Source organism: Pygocentrus nattereri, chromosome 30 (genome assembly GCF_015220715.1).
Source record: "Pygocentrus nattereri isolate fPygNat1 chromosome 30, fPygNat1.pri, whole genome shotgun sequence".
Taxonomy (NCBI): domain Eukaryota; kingdom Metazoa; phylum Chordata; class Actinopteri; order Characiformes; family Serrasalmidae; genus Pygocentrus; species Pygocentrus nattereri.
In genome coordinates this window covers 15,900,670-15,919,776 of record NC_051240.1, presented here as the reverse complement: position 1 = coordinate 15,919,776, position 19,107 = coordinate 15,900,670, and the positions used below count along the sequence as shown (strand labels likewise).

General features: G+C 44.8%; 2 protein-coding genes across 2 annotated transcripts in view; both read right to left on the bottom strand.

The window, feature by feature from the left end:
- LOC119262920 (glutamine synthetase-like) overlaps nucleotides 1-12,009 on the bottom strand; it is a 24,467-nt gene extending 12,458 nt beyond the window's left edge. The window contains exons 1-4 of the mRNA XM_037536346.1: nucleotides 11,968-12,009; nucleotides 7,380-7,564; nucleotides 2,141-2,278; nucleotides 18-164 (exon numbers count right to left, since the gene is read on the bottom strand). Coding sequence (XP_037392243.1) covers nucleotides 18-164; nucleotides 2,141-2,278; nucleotides 7,380-7,548 — 454 coding nt within the window. The 5' untranslated portion in view covers nucleotides 7,549-7,564; nucleotides 11,968-12,009. The remainder of the gene's footprint in view (nucleotides 1-17; nucleotides 165-2,140; nucleotides 2,279-7,379; nucleotides 7,565-11,967) is intronic.
- LOC108416093 (glutamine synthetase-like) overlaps nucleotides 7,636-19,107 on the bottom strand; it is a 24,456-nt gene continuing 12,984 nt past the window's right edge. Inside the window, exons 6-8 of the mRNA XM_037536345.1 lie at nucleotides 17,955-18,154; nucleotides 17,553-17,872; nucleotides 7,636-7,649 (exon numbers count right to left, since the gene is read on the bottom strand). Of these exons, the coding sequence (XP_037392242.1) occupies nucleotides 7,636-7,649; nucleotides 17,553-17,872; nucleotides 17,955-18,154 (534 nt within the window). The remainder of the gene's footprint in view (nucleotides 7,650-17,552; nucleotides 17,873-17,954; nucleotides 18,155-19,107) is intronic.

The following is a 19,107-nucleotide window of genomic DNA, read 5'->3' as shown; positions in this document are numbered from 1 at the left end:
GTCTGCTCAGTATTTACCTTGTGGTCCAGGGAAGCCATTTGTGGGCCAGCCAAAAGGACGACCATCAATGCCAAAAAGTGTGTACTCCTGTTCCATACCGAACCATGGATGCAGGTTCTCCACCATGTCCATAATCTTTTTGCATGTGTGACGAAGGTTGGTTTCTGAAACGGACAGGGTTTGATTAAAGCATTCAAGTCGGGTTGAAATCAAAAATGACTTTTTATAAACTTTTTTAGTTCATGTCTCTGGTCATATTAAGCACTATTTGTCATACAAATGCCATTTGCAAGATTAAATTCACATTTTTCCTACAATTTTCCATCAAAATGTAATGACTGTTGCCCTCCTCTAAAATGTTTTGCTTGCGCCACCATGCACCAGAAGGCTGAGAAAAAAATTATCCAGTCATATCATGTATCCCTCCATCCACTCTCACTTACTGTCGACCAAAACACATGCAGTATCTCACAAAAGTGAGTGCAACCCTCACGTTTCTACAAATATTTTATTATATCTTTTCACACTATAGAAATGAAACTTGGACAGAACTTAAAGTGGTCAGTGTGCAGTTTGTATAGCAGTGCAGATTTACTGTCCTCTGAAAAGAACAACACACAGACATTAACGTCTAAATAGCTGGCAGCACAAGTGAGTCCACCTCACAGTGAACATTGGGCTCAAAGGGTCAATATTTAGTGTGACCATCATTATTATCTAGCACTGCCTGAACCCTCTTGGGCATGGAATTCACCAGAGCTGCACAGGCTGCTACTGGAATCCTCTTCCACTCCTCCATGATGACGTCACGGAGCTGGTGGATGTTAGACACCTTGCGCTCCTCCTCCTTCTGCTTGAGGAAGCCCCACAGGTGCTCAACTGGGTTTAGGTCTGGAGTCACACTTGGCCAGTCCATCACCTTTACCTTCAGCAAGGCAGTGGTCATCTTGGAGGTGTGTTTGGCATCACTGTCGAGTTGGAAAACTGCCATGCAGTGGAATTCATGTTTCCCTCAATGAAACGCAGCTCCCCAGTGCCGGCAGCACTCATGCAGCCCCAGACCATGATGCTACCACCACCATGCTTGATTGTAGGCCAGAGACAGTTGTCTTGGTGCTCCTCACCAGGGTGCCACCACACATGCTGGACACCATCTGAGCCAAACAAGTTTATCTTGGTCTCGTCAGACCACAGGACATGGTTCCAGTAATCCATCTTCTTGGACTGCTTGCAGGGTTTCTTGTGCATCAGCTTCAGAAGAGGCTACCTTCTGGGACGATGGCCATGCAGACTGAGTTGATGCATTGTGTGGCGTATGGTCTGAGCACTGACAGGCTGACCTCCCACTTCTTCAACCTCTGCAGCAATGCTGGCAGCACTCATTCATCTATTTTTTGAAGCCAACCTCTGGATATGACGCTGAACATGTGGACTCTTTGGTTGAACCTGGCCTGTTCTGAGTGAACCCTGTCCTGGAAAACAGCTGTATGACCTCGGCCACCGTGGCTCAGTTTCAGGGTGTTAAGTCTTCTTATAGCCCAGGTGTCTTTATGGAGAGCATTAATTCTATTTCTCACATCCTCAGAGATTCTTTACCATGAGGTGCCGTGTTGAATATCCAGTGGCCAGTGTGAGTGAATTGTACCCAAAACACCAAATTTAACAGCCCTGCTCCCCATTCACACCTGGAACCCTGTAACTCTAACAAGTCACATGACACCAGGGAGGGACGACGACACAACTGGGCACAATCTGGACATGTTCACTGTGAGGTGGACTCACTTGTGCTGCCAGCTATTTAGACATTAATGTCTGTGTGTTGTTCTTTTCAGAGGACAGTAAATCTGCACTGCTATACAAGCTGCACACTGACCACTTTAAATTATACCCAAGTTTAATTTCTATAGTGTCATCCCATTAAAAGATAGAATAAAATATTTGTAGAAATGTGAGGGGTGCACTCACTTTTGTGAGATGCTGTGCAGAAGACCTCGTTTATAATGTGTTTTACACAAACATCATGAATATTTGTTATTTCCCACTTACATTGACTTTAAGAGGTTTTCCACTGTTTACCCTCCATTTAATAAAGAGAGACGTGATATTTTACTAGCAAATTCATTAAAATAATTTCTCTTACCTGCAGGTTTACAGTCACGTCTGAGCGCTTCACACAGAATGAGCTTGTTGGGGTCCTTCCTGAATGGGTCTCTAAACATGGCCCTGGGGATGAGGTACATGTCGTTGTCTGATCCAACAAAATTCCACTCTGGGACATCTGCAAAGAAGTGCAGCCATTAGCAAACAGCAGTAACAGCATAAGGAGGCCCACAAGAGAGTGTAGAGAAAGCATTTCATATGTCTTGCTAACACCTCATCTAAGTGTAATATGCCAGAAAGATCAGACACTCGCAGCTAAAAGGATCAAAGGGTCACAAAAGTAGCGTGGGTCAAATCCAGGAAACACGGCCAGTATAAGAAGACAAACGTAACAACAGGCGAGCAGTCCACAAAGGCACAGGGAAAAAGGCGGGTCACCAGGGGGAGCTGGAGTCATTGTGTGGAAGGCAGGATACACCTTGGACAGGTCACCAGTGGCTAAATAAACTAATTCCTATTTAATACACTCATACCTGGGGCAGTTAAGGGTGTCCAACAGGCCTGACTCCATGTCTTTGGACTGTGGGAGGAAACCCACGCAGACAAGGGGAGGACATGCAAACCCCACACAGAGACGACCCTGACTGCAGAGCCAGGAATCAATACCAGGCCCTTCTTGCTGTAAGGCGAAAGCACTACCCACGGCCATATATTGAGTTTGAGTAAAGCTCCATTTTTTTCTTGTGAAAATATAAGCAAAAAAACCTCATTCTGCTGGCATACATGCTAAATATAATAAATAATAATAATAATAATATTTTTTACTTACTTAGCACTTTTCTTGCTGGTGGTTATAGACAGTTTCATTAAATGATAAATGCCACATTCAAATATGTTAGAATTACAAAGCTAACAAATAAGCATTACTTACACTGCACAGACTTTTAGAGCACAAAGCTAAAAGTTTCATGAGTGTTGTCTTAATGAATGTGTTTACTGCTTTCTTTTATTTGCATATATTTGCCTCAACCCAATGTTTGTTGCGTCCTCATATGAATGATGCAAGAATCCAAACCCTCACTTATCCAGGGGACCAGCCGTATGTCTGGAGATGTTTGCGCGCAGGTACCAGATGCCTAACCAGCCAGTAAGACACTGGGCTGATGTAGTTTTATAGCAGGACTGATGCCAAGATTAGGCGCAGCCTGTACATGACAAGTGACAGGTGTGACAGACATGACCATGTAGGGATAAACAAGAATAGGCAGAATAATGTTCTAAATTGATGATTGGTACAGATTAGGGAACCAGCCTTGTGACCGGAAGGTCGCCGGTTCGATCCCCAGAGCCGACAGCACTTGAGCAAGACACCTAACCCCCAACTGCTCCCCGGGCGCTGCGGATTGGGCTGCCCACCACTCCGGGCAAGTGTGCTACCTGCCCCCTAGTGTGTGTGTGCTCACAGGTGTGTATGTGGTGTTTCACTTCACGAATGGGTTAAATGCGGAGGTGAAATTTCCCCGTTGTGGGACTAATGAGGGTCACTTAATCTTAATCTTAATCTGATTCTAGTGGTTAGTATAGTGTAGTGGGTAACACCTCTGCCTTCTACGCTGTACACTAGGGTTCAAGCACCCCACTACACCAATAAGCGTCCTTGGGCAAGACTCCTAACACTGCCTTCGCCTTCTTGTGTGAAATGATCAAATTGTAAGTCGCTCTGGATAAGAGCGTCAGGCAAATGCCATCCATCCATCCATCCATCCATCCATCCATCCATCATCTTCCGCTTCTCCGGGGTTCGGGTCGTGGGGGCAGCATCCTGAGCAATGAAGCCCAGACCTCCCTTTCCCCAGCCACTTCCACTAGCTCCCTGGGAGGGATTCCGAGGCGCTCCCAGGCCAGCTGGGTGATATAGTCACGCCAGCGTGTCCTGGGTCTTCCCCGGGGTCTCCTCCCCGGTGGACTTGCCTGTGACACCTCCCAAGGGGGGCGTCCAGGAGGCATCCTAACAAGATGCCCGAACCACCTCAAGTGGCTCCTCTCGACGTGAAGAAGCAGCGGCTCTACTCCGAGTCCCTCCCGGATGACCGAACTTCTCACCCTATCTCTAAGGGAGAGTCCAGCCACCCTGCGGAGGAAACTCATTTCAGCCACTTGTATTCGCGATCTCGTTCTTTCGGTCATTACCCAAAGCTCATGACCATAGGAGAGGGTGGGACCGTAGATCGACCAGTAAATCGAGAGCCTTGCCTTATGGCTCAGCTCTTTCTTTACCACAACAGACCGGTAAAGAGCCCGCATCACTGCTGACCCAGCACCAATCCGCCTGTCAATCTCCCGCTCCCTTGTACCATCACTCGTGAACAAGACCCCGAGATACTTAAACTCCTCCACTTGAGGCAAGAGCTCATCCCCGACCCAGAAAGGGCTCTCCACCCTTTCCCGCGTGAGAACCGTGGCCTCGGATTTGGAGGTACTGATCCTCATCCCGGCCGCTTCACACTCGGCTGCAAACCGATCCAGTGAAAGCTGAAGTTCACGGCCTGATGTCCCCAATAGGACCACATCATCTGCAAACAGCAGCGATGTGACCCTGAGGTCACCAAACCAGACACCCTCCATCCCCTGACTGCGCCTAGAAATTCTATCCATAAAAATTATGAATAGAATCGGTGACAAAGGGCAGCCCTGACGGAGTCCAACTCTCACTGGGAAAAAGTCTGACTTACTGCCGGCCATGCGAACCAAGCTCCTGCTTTGTTGGTACAGGGCCTGAATGGCTCGTAGCAAAGAGCCATGTACCCCGTACTCCCGAAGCACCTCCCACAGAATACCCCGGGGAACACAGTCGAATGCCTTCTCCAAATCCACAAAGCACATGTAGACTGGTTGGGCAAACTCCCATGAACCCTCCAGAATCCTGGAGAGGGTAAAGAGTTGGTCCAGTGTTCCACGACCAGGGTGGAACCCGCACTGGTCCTCCTGAATCCGAGGTTTGACTATAAGCCGGACTCTCTTCTCCAGTACCCTTGCATAGACCTTACCAGGGAGGCTGAGGAGTGTGATTCCCCTGTAGTTGGAACACACCCTCTGGTCCCCCTTTTTAAAAGAGGCACCACCACCCCAGTCTGCCAATCAAGTGGCACTACCCCCGATGTCCACGCAATGTTGAAAAGGCGTGTCAGCCAAGACAGCCCCACAACATCCAGAGCCTTGAGGAACTCAGGACGGATCTCATCCACCCCTGCAGCCCTGCCGCCAAGGAGCTTTTTAACTACCTTAGCGACTTCGGCCTCAGTAATGGACAAGCCTATTCCCGTGTCCCCAGACTCTGCCTCCTCACTGGAGAACGTGTTGGTGGGATTGAGAAGGTCCTCAAAGTATTCCTTCCACCGCCCAATGACGTCTTCAGTCGAAGACAGCAGCACACCACCTCCACTATATACAGTGCTAGTGGCACACTGCTTTCCCCTTCTGAGTCGCCTGACGGTTTGCCAGAATCTTTTCGGAGCCGACTTAAAGTCACTTTCCAAGGCCTCACCGAACTCTTCCCACACCCGGGTTTTTGCCTTGGCAACGACTGAAGCCGCAGATCGCTTGGCCTGTCGATACCTGCCAGCTGCCTCTGGTGTCCTACAGGCCAACCATGTCCGGTAGGACTCCTTCTTCAGCTTGACGGCATCTCTCACCTGGGGTGTCCACCACCGGGTTCGAGGATTACCGCCCCGACAGGCACCAACTACCTTGCGACCACAGCTACAGTCAGCCGCTTCAACAATGGAGGAGCGGAACATGGCCCATTCTGAGTCAATGTCCCCCACCTCCCCCGATATCTGGTCAAAGTTCTGACGGAGGTGTGAGTTGAAGATCAATCTGACAGGTTCTTCTGCCAGACGTTCCCAGCAAACCCTCACTATACGTTTGGGTTTGCCTGGTCTGACTGGCATCTTCCCCCACCACCTGATCCAACTCACCACCAGGTGGTGATCAGTTGACAGCTCAGCTCCTCTCTTTACCCGAGTGTCCAGTACACATGGCCGCAAGTCCGCTGACACGACTACAAAGTCAATCATTGAACTGCGGCCTAGAGTGTCCTGGTGCCATGTGCACTTATGGACATCCTTGTGTTCAAACATGGTGTTCGTTATGGACAAACTGTGGTTTGCACTGAAGTCCAAAAACTGAACACCACTCGGGTTCAGATCAGAGAGGCCATTCCTCCCAATCACACCCCTCCAGGTCTTACTGTCGTTGCCCACGTGAGCGTTGAAGTCCCCCAGTAGGACAATCAAGTCTCCAGGAGGAGAACTTTCAAGCACCCCTTCCAAGGACTCTATGAAGGCTGGGTATTCTGAACTGCTGTTCGGTGCATAAGTACAGACAACAGTCAGGACCCGTTCCCCAACCCGAAGGCGTAGGGAAGCTACCCTCTCGTCCACCAGGGAAAACCCCAACATACAGGCGCCGAGTCGAGGGGCTATGAGAAAGCCCACACCTGCCCGCCGCCTCTCACCATGGGCAACTCCAGAAAAGAAAAAAGTCCAGCCCCTCTCAAGGAGATTGGACCCACAGCCCAAGCTGTGTGTTGAGGTGAGCCAGACTATATCTAGCCGGTATCTCTCAACCTCGCGCACCAACTCAGGCTCCTTCCCCGCCAGTGAGGTAACGTTCCAAGTTCCAAAAGCCAGTTTCATCAACCGAGGATCAGAACGCCAAGGCCCACGCCTTCGGACACTGCCCGATCCACAATGCACCGCACCCCTACTACTGCCCCTCCCATCGCTGGTGGGTCGATGGGAGGGGGGACTCATGTAGCTCCTTCGGGCTGGGCCCGGCCGGGCACCATGAGTGAATGCCCGGCCACCAGACGCTCGCTGGCGAGCCCCTCCCCCAGGCCTGGCTCCAGGGTGGGGCCCCGGTAACCCTGATCCGGGCAGGGTACACAAGTCCGGCTTTGTTGTCCTCATAGGGGTGGATATGGATCACACTTTGTCTGGCCTGTCACCTAGGACCAGTTTGCCATGGGAGACCCTACCAGGAGATTTTGCTCCAGACAACATAGCTCCTAGGGTCCTTCAAGCACACAAACCTCTCCACCACGATAAGGTGGTGATCCATGGAGAGGTCAGGCAAATGCCATAAAATATAAATACAGTCACAGTCCCAGGCACACACAATACTGAATATAATGACATATAACACAACACTAAACACAGTACAGAGCAGCACAGAAATCTAACGACTGTGGAAAATGATTGCATTTTAATGTAAGGTACCTTCAATGGTTTGAGGTTCCGCGTTCAGAGTCTTGGTCTTGCATCGGAGATCCTCTCCAGTGCTGTCGATCCAGATGTACATGGCCTGCACTGTGTCCCTCTGTGGGAGCTCCATGTACTGCTGCTTCACAGCTTTACTAAGCTTAGCACTTGATGAAGTGGCCATCATGTTTGCTATGAGACAGCTGAGAAAGAGGGAGCCAGAATTTTTGTTGAATTTGTTCAGCTGCAATACCACAATAGACAGGATTTAGCCTTAAGCATCAACTCCTGTGTTTAAACATGCATAGAGATCATCTTCCATCAGCACTGGTATCTGATTACATCAACGGGGTGTTGTTTGAATAATCTTACTGTTTGTCCAATAGGTTGTCTAATACTAATATAGTCTAATGTAAAACAACATTATTGAACTGCCGTTAGCTGCATGCCATTTCTGTCGGGCAAGCCGTCCCTTTGGTATTATAACATTATGTTATGAATTCTTAACATTATGTGAGGAGTCCTTTTTAATTATATGCTTTTTCGGACTCTTCATCTAGAAAAAAGGGTTCTGTCTCCAAAGTCCAACTCTAACTTAGTTCTATAGGATTCTGTTTGTGAGCCAGTCAGCACTTTGAAAACACACAAGAGGACCAATCAGGTTCTGCTTCTTTGTCAGGTCACCGCCCTGCTTAGTGACTTGGGGAAAAAGTTTAGAAACCTCTGTGAACATGAAACATGTTGCTGAAACATTTTGCAGTCTCATTGTCTTAAGTATATAAACATGAAGCCTTAGAGGTAATGAAATAATATAATTGATGGGGTCTTAATTACATCATAATCATTCATTTCATTTATCTTTTCTTTTTCCCTCAAATTAGGGCATTTTGGTGCATTAGAGTCAACTTTTCTAATTCAGCCCCAATTCCAAAAAAGGTGAGATGCTGTGTAAAATTTAAATATATGTAAATAATGTAAATAGAAACAGAAGGCAATGGTTTGTAAATCTCATAAACCCAATTTCATTCACAGTGGAACATAGAACATATTTCCAATGTTGAAAGTGAGACATTTTACCATTTCATGAAAAACACGAACTCATTCAGAACTTGATGGCAGCAAAGCATCTCAAAAAAGTCGGGACAGGGTCATGTCCACTGTTGTGTAGCATCGCCTCTTCTTTAACACCAGTCTGTAATCATCTGGGAAGTGAGGAGAGCAGTTGCTTTAGTTTTGGGAGAGGAATGTTGTCCCATTCTCGTCTGATGTGGGATTCCAGCTGCTCAGTTCTGGGTCTTCTTTGTTTTCATTCCATTCATTCCATGATGCACCAAATGTTCTTTTTTGGTGAAAGGTCTGGACTGCAGGCAGGTCAGTCCAGCACCTGGACTCTTCTTTTGGGAAGCCATGCATGTAGTTTATCGCTGTCTGCTGAAATATAAAGTCCTCACTGAAATCCAGACGCTGTCTGGATGGCTTTTGAACTGTGCACTGATAACAAGCCGGTCCATCTCCTCTTGAGTCTGCAGCACAAGGCATCCATGGTTTCCAAAAAGAATTTCAATTTCGATTCATCTGACCACAGAGCAGTTTTCTATTTTGTCTCAGTCCATTTTAAATGAGCCCTGGCCCAGAGAAGGTGGCATCGTTTCTGGATCGTGCTGACATAAGACTTCTTTGCATGATACAGCTTTAACTTATATTTGTGGATTGCACAGCGAACTGTGCTCAGACAGTGATTTGTGGAAGTGTTCCTGAACCCATGCAATGATTTTCCATTTCAGAATCATGTCTGGTTTTTAATGCAGTGCCGCCTGAGGGTTTGAAGATCACTAGGTGACAATGAGCACACTTGCCCAGAGTGGTGGGCAGCCCTATCCACAGCACCCAGGAGCAGTTGGGGGTTAGGTGTCTTGCTCAAGGGCACTTCAGTCAGGTACTAAGGAGAATAAACCAGTGACCATCCAGTGACAAGCTGGTTCCCTACCCTCCAGCCCACGACTGCCCCCAATTTTATCGAGGCATTAATGCCAGTGTTACTTTATGATGGACTCTCATGAAACCCTGACCAGCACATTTTAAACAGCAGACTAAGTTTGAGACATCAGAAAGTTTCAGTCAGTTCTGCATGTGCGTCGCGTCACAGTGAGAGTTTATACCGTTCAACACGGCGGAGCAGAAACTGGTCTGCAGAGGATGCGATGTTCATGCTCTGATCTTTAAAAGACGGCGGCGGACGGACGTCCAGCTTGTGTGTCTCAGAGCACGACGTCTTCCTCTCGGGCTTCTTTAATAAGGACATGTGAAGGACGTTTTCCTGAGTCTGACGTCAGTTAGAAACACAAGCACTGCTCACTGCTGCTCATCTCACTCACTGGACTCATGGGATGTTCGCTGTCATGGTAATGTTTACTCTAAGTTTTAATCACACATGCATGTCATTTTGATCAGATTACTTGTAGTGAGCATGAAAATGGGACATGTTCTTCAGATTGTTGAATAGACTGAGAATAAACTCCTCAGTCTCAATCTGTAATCAAATTGTATTCAATCGGATTGGCAAAATCTTTGCATGTAATCCCAGACAATGTCAGTCACACACATTACAGTGTTGGTATTGGCTGTTTGTTTTGAGATCCCATCTCTTGAGAGCTTTGCCAGAACCTGAGCTTCCTTGTGGGACAAAAAGTGATTTTGTAAAAGCTTGCAATTTTAATAAACACTGAGAAAAGTTTCATATGCAAAAGCACTCCTGATAGCCTCGAGCACTGCCTGAGAAGCCCTGCATTCAGACAAGATCCAGAATGATGTGCCTAAAAGTCTGTCGCTCAAGATGCAGTGTTCATGAAAATTACCAAATGTTTGTTAAGCACTTTTTTTGCATAGGCACTCCTTGCATAACACATTGGCAGAAGATATTATTTACATATCAAGATCAGGCTTAGGCATTTGCACAGGCCACTGCTGCAAGCAAAATAACCGGAGAATATTTGACTCTACAGCCTTATTTAAGAGATGTTTCAGGAGCTGGAATAGAAAAAAAACAAGAAAATTGAATGGTATTAATCATGTTAATCTAGGCATGGAGGAAAACCTGACCTGCCTCACTATAATAAACTTAACCATCTACTGACATAACTGATTCCCCATCTTCATATTCCAAAAGTGAATAAGCCTTACATTTCAACCCAAGTATCCTGATCAGTGTTGAAGTTAATACACCGATCAGGAATAACACTGTGACCAGCTCCTCGTTTCTACGCTCACTGTCCACTTTATCAGCTCCACTGACTGTATAGCTGCACTCTGCAGTTCTACAGTTACAGACTGTAGTCCATCTGTTTCTCTGATACGCTGTTACCCTGTTCTTCAGTGGTCAGGACCTCCATGGACCCTCACAGAGCAGGTACTATTTGGGTGGTGGATCTTTCTCAGTCCTGCAGTAATACTGACGTGGTGGTGGTGTGTTAGTGTGTGTTGCGCTGGTCTGAGTAGATCAGACATGGATGTGACTCAAACCATGTAAAACACACTGAGGCTCATGTAGTGAGTTGAAGTCTGAGGTAAGTTAGTCCAGTTTATTGTCAAAAGAGAAACCAGACTGCAGTAAGTTAATGAGTGTGTTTATATGCTCTTAATAATCTGATAACTGCAGATAATCAGATCAACACGTTTACATGCTCTTGAGTAATCAGATAATCTGGAAACTCTGGGTCAGACATGAGTCAGACAGCAATGAGTCAGACAGCATCAGATTTCTGCCTTACAACACGCCAATAAACTCACGGAAGAAGACGTGACGTAAACATAACTTTAAACTCAAACTTCATACCGTGGCTTTTTTTAAAGACTTAGCTGAAAATATGAACGTCCATCGTCTAGAATATGAAAATTATTTAACTCTTTTATTTCGTGTTTGGATTCAGCGTCGCTCCAACAGTCTCACCGATCTCGCACCGATCTTACTGAGTTAAATCCAGTGAAAGGGTATGCAGAATAATAAGGCACTGTTAACCCAAAACAGCATCCAAAATGTTTGTATTTGAAAAATATATATAATTAAATACAATATATACATGATATATACTAAAAATTCTTCAATCAGTATCATCCTTTTAAGTTAAGTTGCTACATGAAGCAATTTTAGGTTGATCTGATGAGCAGTTTTTATGATGGCACTACAACTTCCAGAAAAACATTAGAATCCTTATTGGTATTGGTGTACTAGCCTTGGTATTACTTGTAATAATACATATGGATCATAATGATAAGCCATGCAATTCCTGGATTGGACAACTTTTGGCAAAGTATTATATTGAAAAATAAAGCAGCGAAGGAAGCATGAACAAAAAGTGTAATCAGCCATACACCTGCACAGCTTTGCTAAAATATGAGGAAAAATCTTCAGCAGAATAAGAACGTGCAGAATTTGATGTGTAACACAATTTAAAAAAACTTCAAAATAGAATACAAACATTCCCCTGTTAACATTTATATAAATATTTATTTAATTACTAGAAGTGAAAATCCCGGGTAAGATTAGCTCAAGATGATCCCTTGTGACAAGTCAAAGAAATACGTGTGATTAAATATTTATAATACATACCTTTAGCAAGAACAAATCATGTATCCAGCTGTTTTTCGCTCCTCTTACCAAAAGCGCTTCTCTGCTCAGACTTTTAAACTGTACTGTGAGACCTGCTCGTCCCTGATTGGACAGAGACACACATGGGCCATGCTCAGGCACCATCAACTGCTTAGGGGGGTTAAATACTTGGCTGTGAATGTAACTGCTTAATTTGACATTAATTCCAATGATACCATTGATTAAGTCATTTATGTATCATAACTCATATATTTGTCATTTGCTGCATATATTGAGCATTTTTCTACGTAGCCCCAAAATTGTGTAAACATCTCCCGACCCCAGTTTGGGACTCAGTTTGGATACACGCTCTACATTTAAATCTAGACTCAAAACTTAAATACTTAAAAAGTATTTTATTAATATCAGTTGTTTGCACTATTACTCTGTATTACATAACAGTTAGTTCCGGCCACGTAAGCTGACTGTGTAACTGGGAGCGAGGAGGCGGACGCATGTGCTGAGATAAGCGAGCTTTATTAGGGGCAAATCCAGGGTCGTGGTCAAAACAGTCCAGGTTCATATAGCCAACACGGACAGATCGGGGGACAGACATGACAAAAACCAGAATCAACATAACAAACGGAGACTGAGACATCAAACAAAGACCGGCCAACACAAGGGGCAAACACAGGGCTAAAGTATACAGGGAAAACGAGGGACAGGTGAAAACAATCAGGGGCGGAGTTACAAAGGAGGGGCAGGACTACAGATGCCAAAACAAACGCACATGGACTAAACCAAAACACGAAACACATGGACAGGACTGGGAGGGGCCAATCGTTCTAACCATGCTGTTATTTCACCATAACATCTACCAACATCTGAGACAGCTGTAGCTCTATTTGAACGACTTTACTTCTTACTTTGTCTGGCAGCCGATTTGGTCCTAGTCCGAAGATAAGACGACACTAAATTCCCAAACTGTCTTCACCACTGAGCAGCTTTTCAGTCGGCAGCTGTGACAGAAGAACAGGAATGTGACTGGAATCAGCCAGAAATGAACCCAATACGATTCGCCAAACTAAACGAACAACAAAAGCGGACAAAACTGAGCTGAACCTGATATTGAGGCAGTTTTCACTCTATCATAGTGCACAGTATCACGAACACATAGACCTGTATCTTATCCTACCTCTAATTAATGTGCAATATCTGCTGCTGATAGATGGTACAAGTGCAATACATACAAGTTCTGGGCAATATCTGTAATTATTACTGTGCAATATCTACAGTTTCTGTGCAACATCCAGTAATTACCTGCTCAGAAATGTGCAATATCCATACAACTGCGTGTGTAAACTGTAAATTGTTATATTAATTCTATTTTTATTTTTTATATTTTCTGCTAACAGACGCCTTGCTTGTTTATTTATTTCTATAGTATATCTTATATTTAGTATTTTGTATGATGCACATCTTTGTTTACTTACTGCTCTTATCTGCTTACTGTGTGTTCTGCTGTAACAATGCAAATTTCCCCCAGTGGATAATAAAAGTCTGTCTTATCTTATCTTCTCTCATATGGCTCAGTCTGATTTGGTCAGACTCTGAAGATCAGACTACACGTTTAGTCTGGCGAATGGTGTTGGGTTCATTTCTGGCAGATTCCAGGTTGTTCAGCTGTTCTTCTGTCACAGCTGTGACTGAAAAGCTGCTGTGCAGCGAGTGGCAGAGTTCGTTACTCTGATGTAGCAACAGGCGGCTTGGACTATAACTTGGCGGAAGTAACTGCGAACATGAAACGTATTAAAAGCCACGTTCATGGCTGTGACCGCATTAGGCTCGTGCCTGCGACCAAACCACAGCCATGAAGTTATTTTGTGATACCATCCTTTCCATCTCTCAATCTCTCTCTCTCTCTCTCTCTCTCTCTCTTTATTTGCATCCCTGAGTGATCTTTGCCTGAGTGGCTACTTGGGAGCCATTAGAGCTGTAAAGTCACTAGAGCTCCAACTCTGCTAGCTGATCTGCACCATTTTGACCACCATGGAGCTTCATGCTGTACACTTTTGAGCAAATCTCACCTGCGTGAACTGACCCTCCTAATGCTGCTGCTGCAATAACTTTGACTGCTTAACCATTGCTCCACCTGTTTTTCCCCGTTTTGTATTCTAATATTTTATTCTAACGCGGTCCCCTTTTGAGTCTTGGTTCCTCTCAAGGTTCCTTCTCTTGCTCTTAAGCAGTTCTTGCTTGCCACTGTCACCACTGGCGACGCTCATGGGGGCTTGGACCCAGATTTTTCTGTAAAGCTGCTTTGAGAGACCACCCGCTGTAAGAAGCTCTATATCAATAAACTTTGACTCGACTTGACTTGATTTAGGGGACTTTTTGAAATGCCAGTTGTTGTCCATAGTGGACAATAACATCTCTGCTCTGTGATGGCTGTGGAAGCATTAATTCTAGGTGGCTAGGCTACTAGGTCAGCCTACCATATGATGCTATTGTTTAAATGGATTACCTCTGCAGAGATTATAATGATTTAATGATTGCTGAAGCAAGTTCATGTGCTAGAACAAGTCAGTTATTTCTAACAATTAGCTTTTCAACGACCTTCTTATAATGGAGCTACTGCACCTGCATTTTGAATAAAATTCTAAGCAAACCTTGCGCATCAGCATGAGCCTGACTGATCCACTACAGCTGACGACAAGCTGTATTTCACTTTTAAAGTTAGTTCATTTATCTTGAAACATATTAACAGGTGTAGAACATTTCATTGTAATTTTTAAACTGTGGACTGGGAATTGAGAGGCTCTTCCCAAGAATGGGAGGTCTGAAACGCATAGTCAGGCACAAGTAGAGACACCAGATAAACTTCTGTGATGTAATGAACTGTTGAGCTGTTCATCCTTAATGCATTTTCAAAGATATATCCATTTTAAATTGAGCCATGAATTTTAATGGGCTTTCGTGAGATGATAAAAGTAGTTGATGTTGTGAGTTAGGATTTATTTACAGCTCTGCAAAAGTATTTCAGCACCCTAGTTTTCATACATAACACATCAAACACATTCAAATTGCACTCCTTTTTCCATTAATTTTATTTACACACTTCAGAAAGGAATGAAGGTATGACCAAGGAAAAGTATGTTCACTTTACAAAACAATTTGCAATGTAGGAGAGACAGTAACTCAGAATGAACAACATCTAAGAGTAGCCTTGTCTCTAAGGTGAGCCAGCAGTGGTATAAATGCTTCTTTGTAATGCAAATATATTTATGTAATAGTGTAAAATAGTTATATAGTGAAATTTCAGCTAAATAGGTCTGGCACCACCTACAGATTGGTCATAAAATGCAGTCTTCATGGTGAACTCCACCGACTTGGGTAAGCACTGCTCCTCTCTGTGACCCAAGGAAAATTGAAATAATGGTATAAAGTGCAGTAATATCCCATCTGTGCTCCTACGTTCATAAACAATACCACTTTAAGACCCACATGCTGAAACTGAGATTAGAATGTGTAATGTCCAGGCGGCCTGCTGACCATCTCCAAACATTAGGGCTCAGTGGTGACACTTGTGGGTGCCTTACTCAAGGGGTGCCTGCATGCTGCTCTCTGTTCAGTCTTGAGTTCACGGAGCCACGTGCACGTTCCTCTGACTCAGCTGGTATCAACGAATCAGTCCTCTATCAACGTCCAAATCATGCCAAAATGGTCTCATTCCTTTATGCTGCTTTGTGCTGCTAAAATAAACATTTGTGCTATTTCATTTAAAATTGAACTTGAGAAAACACAAGGCTAAGTACTTAGGAAAAACAACCAAACTGTCTCGAGAGAAAGAAGAATTTGAAAGGAAACTAAGTAAACAAAGAAGGTCAGTGGTTGCCATGGAGGGTTGAACCCTACCACTGTGAAACTACATTTCATGTTGGCTGTACTCACTGCAGGTAAGCTAGATGGCAGTTTATTGTGTTAATTGTGATTATTTTCTTTAAACTGTCATATGCTGTATAACTCCCATTTCATTGTTGTGAGCTATAGCTACAAGTTAGCAGGTTAGGCAGTTGGATTGCCATGTGGTTGGATAAGTTGTCATTTTTTGTGCTCGCAGTACTTATTATTGTTTTTTTTGGTTATTCTAATGTCCATTGCTCTGGACTGATGAGATGACCAAATTCTGAACGAAACTACATTTTGTGGTTGCCTTACTCATAGCAGGGAAAGTAAATTGACCATCATCCACAAGTCCCTGTACAAGTCTTGGTGGAGTGGGATGAACACCACAGCAGGCTACTTAAGCAATAGAGCATGAGAGGGAGTGTGTTATGGTGAAATAACAGCACAGTTTGAATGCTTCTTAACCAATCAGCTTACTTGGCTGTTGTATAAATGTAGAATGAAACATACTGCAATACAAAATACAGATATTATTGCAGCAGTAAGTAATGAGTTCTTTAAATATCCACAGGAAGTATTTTTTAGTGAGGTACTATTTTCATTCACAGCACTGCAGTAACACTGACCTGGTGATGGTGTGTTAGTGTGTTGTGCTGGTGCAAGTGGATCAGACACAGCAGTAGTGCTGGAGTTTTTAAACACTGTCCACTCACTGTCCACTCTATTAGACACTCCTACCTTGTTGGTCCACCTTGTAGATGTAAAGTCAGAGACGACAGCTCATCTGCTGCTGCACAGTTTGTGTTGGTCATCCTCTAGTCCTTCATCAGTGGTCACAGGACGCTGCCCACAGGACGCTGTTGGCTGGATATTATTGATTGGTGGACTATATAGCAGATTCAAGGATGGTCTTAATGTTTTGTTCGATAAAACCCAAACACTCTATATGAAAGGTGCAGTTGTGCAAACATGTTTTGCAGTAACTAAATCTGTGTTTCTCAAATAAATGCCTTTTATTTTGTGGTGCACAATGAAGCTACTTGTGTGTTAATAGCACCCCTGGTGGAAGTATCGTTAGTGTGCCAACCATCAGTCGGTGTAAGTAAAAAAAGGTTTTGAAGTAGATTTTATGAATTGCAGAGAAACTAAATTAATTAAATCCACCTAAATTTACATTCAATCCTAGAATGAAGTTTAAAACAGGGTCGCTTGGGATTCTCTGCTACCGCAACCCTATCTGGACTAAGTGGTTAAAGATGAAGATGAGGATGATGATGATGATGATGATGATGATGTAAAATTACCATTTTGGAGATACAAGGTTTTGGTCCGACAGCAGTGATGAAAGTGTGTCCCAAGTTATTGGTGCTGCTATACACTAATATGAACAACACTGAACTGCCTGTATGAGTTGGAGCTCCTTAGCGGTCACTCCTGACTTTCTGCCTTCTTGTTTCAGAGCTTCAAAATCCAGTCCAGTCCTTCAAGTCAAGTCCATCCATCCATCAATTATCTAAGCCGCTTCCCCGTCAGGGTCGCGGGGGGATGCTGGAGCCTATCCCAGCAGTCTTCGGGCGGAAGGCAGGATACACCCTGGACAGGTCGCCAGTCCATCGCAGGGCAGACAGACAGACACAGACAGTCACTCACACACTCACACCTAGGGGCAATTCAGTTTGTTTGCATGTTCTTCAGATAACCCCCCCCCCCCCTGTAGTCCACAGGCTCCTCTCCCTCCTCATTGAGCAGGCATGTACGAATTAACGCCTCAGTCACGGAGTATGGGTCGCAGTTGGCCGATGGACGGTGGTCTTCGAGGTACCCTCGCTGATCTTGGGCTACGGAGCGCAGGATACGAACGTCAGCACTATGATTAGTCACTCCTGCAGAAAACTTGTTGATGTCGGGGGCCGAAAAACCAGTCAGCCGTCTGGCGTTGTCCAACCCCCCTTTGGGATCATATGCTCGATTGTGGTAACTCTGTCTCCTGCTCAACTTCTCAATTGCCTCCTCAATATACCTACAGTCACAGAAAGATGATGAGAGATGGTTGCTTCATTAATACAGTTGAAAATGACCTTTGCCTGTTTGCATCAGTGTACCTTAAACCTCCCTCCTCTCGCATCTCCTTTGTACTGAAGTTAGTGTGGCATCCGGCTGAGCTCCAGTTGCCTGGGACTGGCTTGGGGTCCAAGGAGGCCACAACACCAAAGTCTTCACATACCCTGTGCAGGATAAAGCGAGCCATCCAAAGATGGTCTCCAATGCTGATGCCCTCACAAGGACCCACTTGGAACTCCCACTGAAGAAAAAGACAGGAGTGTTGATTGTAAACATTACTGCAGATGTCATGCTGTAATTTTAAAAGGAACCCTGGCTACTAAGGCCCAGTCCCATTTCACCCTTCGCCCCCGCCACTCAACCCTCAGCCCTCTGATTTGCGTGTACACGTCTAGGGTTAAGTTGTCCTGATTCTTGTTGAGATAGAGGGGTGGGGCGAAGTGTTGGGGCTACATGATCCTCCAAACTGAGGTTTTTCAGAGACTCCAAACAGAGAAAGATGAGAAAAAAAGAAAACCAGCAAGACAGAGAACAAGAGACCAGAGAAACCCACAAATGTGAGAATTTTATCTGTTTAAAAATTTTGATAACCATCATATTATCTTAGTTTAATGTCGTTACAGTTTATTTTGGTCCTTTTCTTTATAACAACCATAAAAAAATCACTAATAGCTTGTTCATCACTCTATAGCTATCTAGCTAACTTTCCTGTTCCACCTTAAATAATCCAGCAGTTCTGATGCCTGAAGCGTCAGAATGTATTCACCATTTAATGTGGAACAGGAAAATTCGAACAAGAATCTGGAGAATCTCCGACTTCAGCTTCATATCACTGAAGAATTAGTGGTGGGTGATAATAAATAACTGCCCCCCTCTTTGAAGGCGTATGATCCCTAAATGTAACTAAAGCCCAGCAGTGAGGAGCTGAACTTTCCCCTCCTCTGCTGTCCCTGCAGACGGGCAGGGTCGCCTACAGAGCGGCGCTAGTAGCTGTTAATGAAGTGATGCTCTTTTATTAGAGGGTCTCATTTCAGAGGGAAGATCTCAACCACTGCCCTGTAGCTCGGGAACAAGGGGCAAGGTGACACCCAGAAAACAAGGGGTAGAGGTAAAAAGAGGAAAGATGATTCGAAGACTTGCAGTGAGCACTGAGACTCGAGTGAGTGGTAGAGCCAGATTATGAGGAGCCTGGCC